This window comes from Aegilops tauschii, chromosome 3 (assembly GCF_002575655.3).
Source record: "Aegilops tauschii subsp. strangulata cultivar AL8/78 chromosome 3, Aet v6.0, whole genome shotgun sequence".
Taxonomy (NCBI): Eukaryota; Viridiplantae; Streptophyta; class Magnoliopsida; order Poales; family Poaceae; genus Aegilops; species Aegilops tauschii.
This window is the reverse complement of record NC_053037.3, coordinates 453,759,342-453,764,111: the sequence shown is the minus strand read 5'-3', so window position 1 is coordinate 453,764,111 and position 4,770 is coordinate 453,759,342. Positions and strand designations below refer to the sequence as shown.

The 4,770-nt window shown below is 49.0% G+C and overlaps 1 protein-coding gene across 1 annotated transcript; it reads right to left on the bottom strand.

Moving 5' to 3' along the window:
- Window positions 1–275: 275 nt before the first annotated feature.
- Window positions 276–4,268, bottom strand: LOC109751662 (glycerophosphodiester phosphodiesterase GDPD1, chloroplastic). Its single transcript, XM_020310549.4, has 8 exons — window positions 4,001–4,268; window positions 3,705–3,901; window positions 2,120–2,179; window positions 1,681–1,761; window positions 1,370–1,570; window positions 1,187–1,282; window positions 891–1,087; window positions 276–794 (listed from the first exon to the last, which is right to left on the bottom strand). Exons 1-8 carry the CDS (start codon window positions 4,089–4,091, stop codon window positions 563–565), a joined length of 1,155 nt encoding a protein of 384 aa, XP_020166138.1. The 5' UTR covers window positions 4,092–4,268; the 3' UTR covers window positions 276–562.
- Between the last annotated feature and the right edge of the window lie 502 nt (window positions 4,269–4,770).

The following is a 4,770-nucleotide window of genomic DNA, read 5'->3' as shown; positions in this document are numbered from 1 at the left end:
CCCACGAGTGATCGACCACGTCAAAACACACTCACAAATTGGTTCAGTGTTTTTTTGCCACCATCAATTTTTCGGTTCGGTGCAAAGTGTCATGTTTTGTAAAATGGTGATTTTCTGCAAGTTGTGATATGAAAGTGGTGGTTCTGTGCATTTAATACGAATTTCTTGGGCTTCTACGAATTTTTTAGGCAAATTTCTTGGTTTCCGATTTCTTGAGGCAAATCTGCGAAGGCATCTACTTTCCAAAAATATTGTAGCAAACACATTGACGAATGTTGATCGAAAATGCTGGTTACCAGACTCAGGATCATGTATTAGTTTAGTAACACGGCCCATTGTGACGGTGACATTCACTACAACATGTATATCCAAAAATTTCGCCACCCACACTACAACATGTATCATATCAATCCCCAATTCTCCCAGTACCAGGGCTCACCGAAGGACATCACACCAACCCAGTATGTAAACCTGTACTTCCTTCCACAAGGGGCTCCTCCTGTCCTGTATGCCAAACAATCAGTTACATCCAAAGCCATGAGTTAATGGTGTGCAATCTGTGTTATTGCACAAGCTCGGGCATGAGCCTCAGCAGGAACGAGATCTCCCGCTGCGTGAAATTCGGTGTCGACGCGGCATCTTTTGCCACCTGGCCGCTCAGATCATTGATCTCCACATCGGTCTCCGGGACGGCGATGAGATCGGAGACAGCGCCAGTGATCTCCGGCACGAGGTCGACGATGACCCCGTTCACACCCATCAGGTGCTGCATGTACACCGCCTCCGGCACGTTACTGCACATTTGCGCAGCGGCGTCAGAAACCTTGTAGCATTCAAATTCAGATAGTAGGCCGTCATTCAGAGAAGTTGATGAAGAACTAGAAACTTACTTGAGTGTCCCGTAAGTTAGCAGGGAGAGGTCGGCCTCCTTGATCTTGGGTATAGCTGTCGGGAACCTGAAAACCGCGCGGGCCTCGGACACGATCCCTTGCATGCCGCTGGCAAGGCACAGCTTGACCGCCTCTTCCAACGAGTTCCTCCTCACGTCGGCATAGACTTCCGTCCCTCCATTCGTCAAGAAGTACACCTGACAAACATCATAACGATGGCGATCAGTGACGCTCATGGTGTGGAATGGATACAAGTTCCATGTGCTTGCTCTGTCCGGTAATAATATTGCACTTACAGGGTATGTGCTCTGCAGTTTTCGCATGAGCTGCGCAGCATCGGGCTGGAAGCTAGAGAAAATGATAGGCCTATCCTTGGCACACTCGAAGACCACCTGTTCACAAGTTGAAAATCTGATGTGTTAGAACAACAGGTATCAAGCTCTAACCAACCGAAAGTGACTCATGTAAATAGTACATGCCTTGAGGATGGCCTGGAGGATGTGAGTGAGCTCCTCATCTTGGTACACAAGATTGTCATCGAATTTCAGCTCGACATTGAAGCCCAATCTTGGATTGACCTTCTCGAATGCTTCTTGAAGGGTGCAAAGAGGATCATCTGACTGGACGTTCCAATTCAATACCCGACCGTCCTTCATTTTCCGCAGCAAAGGCTTCCCATTCTGAATTTAGCAATAAGCAATGAATAATCAGATGCATTATGTCAAACTTTATGTAACCACCACTACTAATGACCAAATGAGCACACTGGTGTTTTGCACTTCCTCCGTACCTTCCCTTGCTTGTTTTGTGGGCCATACTGGAGGAAATCTTCCAACTGAAGATCAGTGACACGCTTCTCTGAAATTTTGCCCTGAAAATCGATAGTCCTCATGAGATTTAGGTTGGTTGCTTACACAAGTGGTATGGAAACAGGAAAATATCAAAGTTGGCAGCATTTCAGGTAGTAGCCTGTTTGGCATGTGCTTTTTGTGGCGGTTTCTACATGGCTGTTTGGATAGCAGCATGGCTGCCGAAAATTCAGGTGTACACCAAACCTTTTGGCCAGCTATTCAGTTTTATTGCCAACATCTGGGCGAGCTCACGCGGCCAAACCGTTAGCCAAATAATTGGTGGGGCCCATCCAAACAGCCCCTACAATCACTCACCGGGGAAAAGGAAATGATGGAAAGTGATACGCATACAGAGCAAGAGGGCACATGTGAACTTACATGTTCTTCAGTAACGATGAAGTTGTCATGGAAGATGACTGGGCAGACGTCCTTGGTGACCTACAAAATTGATATTCATGGTTCGCTTCTCAACATCTTTGCACACTGAATTATTTAGGAGACAAAGAGAGAAGGGCCAGAAGTGAAAAAAATCAGTATCTTCTTTGAACACTTTGAACAAATTTAGCTTTGAAGCAAATTAGAAATGGAAACATTTGCTTGGCGTTTTGCGCAATAGCACCGTAAGAAGGGAAAAAACCGATGATGGACTAAAACGATAGATATATGGGACAGGCAAGATATATCACCTTGATAAGTAGTACAAGTTGGAGGTGGGGTTTGGCGTTATCAGAAGTACTGGATCGCACTAGTGCAACAGGACAAACGAACAACTAGCTAGTGTACTATCTTGCGTGAGTGCTGCTTCAGGTACGACAAAAGTTGTACGATCGCAACAGATAGACGACATCATTGATGCAGCCTCGTCACAGTCCACTGTGATATCGTACCCACATCGGATACATCAAGAATATAATGACATTTCGAACAAACCAATCTAGGACCAAACCTTTAATCTGTCAAATTATGTCTATAACTGCATCATATCCGGTTCAAATATTGCGGTTTGTGTCTGTCTAGAACACATCTATCTTTGCCCTAGTTATTACACATTAAGTGACTCGATCAAACATAAAAAAAGGAAATAAAAAGAATACCCTCACAAATTGCAATACTTAGAGCAATTCCAAGAGCTCCTGTAAAAATCTTCTTACGGGATGACTGTATAATTTAGGGAAAGTTTTCTAACACCTACTTTTTTAGTTCCGTAAAACTTTTGCCCATAAAATATATATTTCTGTATTTTTTTCATTAAAAGGCGTTGGTGCTCGCAAGTCAGTGACACTGTGTGTCCATGCCGACGACATGGCAGCGGCGGCGGCGGAGGCCTGAGGCATTCCGACAACGGCACGGTGGTGTTCCAACGTTCCGGTGGCGTGAAATTTCAGGCGGTTATCTGCCGCCGTAATTATACGAGAAGATCATCTTCCGGTAAACTTGGAGGATAGAGGAGGTGGTGTTTTCAGGCATACAAGAGCTATTGGGGTTGCTCGTAGGGGACATCTAGATGCTTTAGCAAAACTATTGTGGTTTTAAACTGTGTTAGTACAAGTTAGTACTATTATTTTGTGCTGGTGAGCTGGTCAGATCTGGAGAGCTCGATGAGCCGCCCCACTTTTCCACATGGGAGGCCACCGCGACGCATGTGGGGTCGCTTCGGTACGCGGCGACCTTTCCCCAGCGGCGACACGGCAAAACGTGCTCGAGCCGCTCCGGACGGCCACGTCCCCATCAACAAAGATCCCCTAGACCGGACACACTACACCGAGGAGAGCTACACCAGTTCCGGAAGTCTAGGACCCACGTAGACCCACCCCATGCACCTGCACCAGTTCCTTCCGTAAAGGCCTCTCCTTTCCTCGGAACCCGCGTAACAGCAGCCTAACAAATTAATTAATTAACGTAGCACGCAGGGGAGGTGGGAGGGATTCGATTGGAGCGGACGGAATCGAGATCTTCTTCATACCTGGACGTCGAACTCGACGTAGTCGACGGCGAAGCGCGCCGCCTCGTTGAACGACCGGATCGAGTTCTCCTTCACCTCCTGCAGCCGCCGGTCCGGCGACGCCAGCGCGTTCATCCCCTTGCCGCGGTGCCCGATCACCGCGAACCGCCGGCCCGCGCCGCGCTGCTGCCTCTTCATCGCCGCCGCCGACTCCGCGTCTGCGGTCGCGCGCGCCCGGGCAACACACGTTATCGCCGGCCGATCGACCAACCGAAAAGTAGAAACAACGCGGGGACGGCGAATGAGACGGCACGTACCGAGGACCCGCGCGGCGGCGGCGAGGTGGTCCGGCACGACGACGTCGAGGCTGGGGACGTCGGCGACGCGCGCGGCCTTGAGCAGAGCCATTGATCGGTCGACCCGATGTGTTGTTATACGTGCACACGTGCGGCGTGCCGAATTGGTGGGGATCTCGGACAGCGAGCGCCGGGGTGGATTCGGCGAGGAGAGGAGAGGAGAGGGAGGGGTTCAATGGATGATGGCTGGCTGGCTGGCGAGTTGCAACGGACGGGGAAAGGAGTTTATATGGACGGATGGACGCCGGAGTTGAATGTGATGCCGGAGCGGGAATATTCCAGGGTGCCGCTCGGGCTCTCGGGTTTATCCTCCGGGATATTCGCTTTGCCGCATCGCCTTCCCGGACAGGTCTCCTGTCCTATTTTTACGTCACCCTGTCTCGATTTTCCTTCTATATCTCTCTCTTAAAAAAACATCTGTAACTTTATTTATTTATCTTTATAGATTTTTTAGAGAAAGGAAACAGTCCATAATTAGAACTGGTACCGGATTGTTTAAGAAAGAAGAGGCTTCAGATCAGGGGGAACATCGGCAATCAACACAAAATCCCGGTTCCGAACTTGCATGCACAGCTAGCTCATGGGCCAGCGCAATCCTGCCTCTCTTCTAAAATCGCCTCAATGGGGAGACCTCCTGAAATTTGCCCAGCAAGTCTTCCACGTCAGCCATGACTCGTATAGGCCTCAATTATCCTGCCTCTTGGGATCCAGCGAGAAGATAACCTTGCACA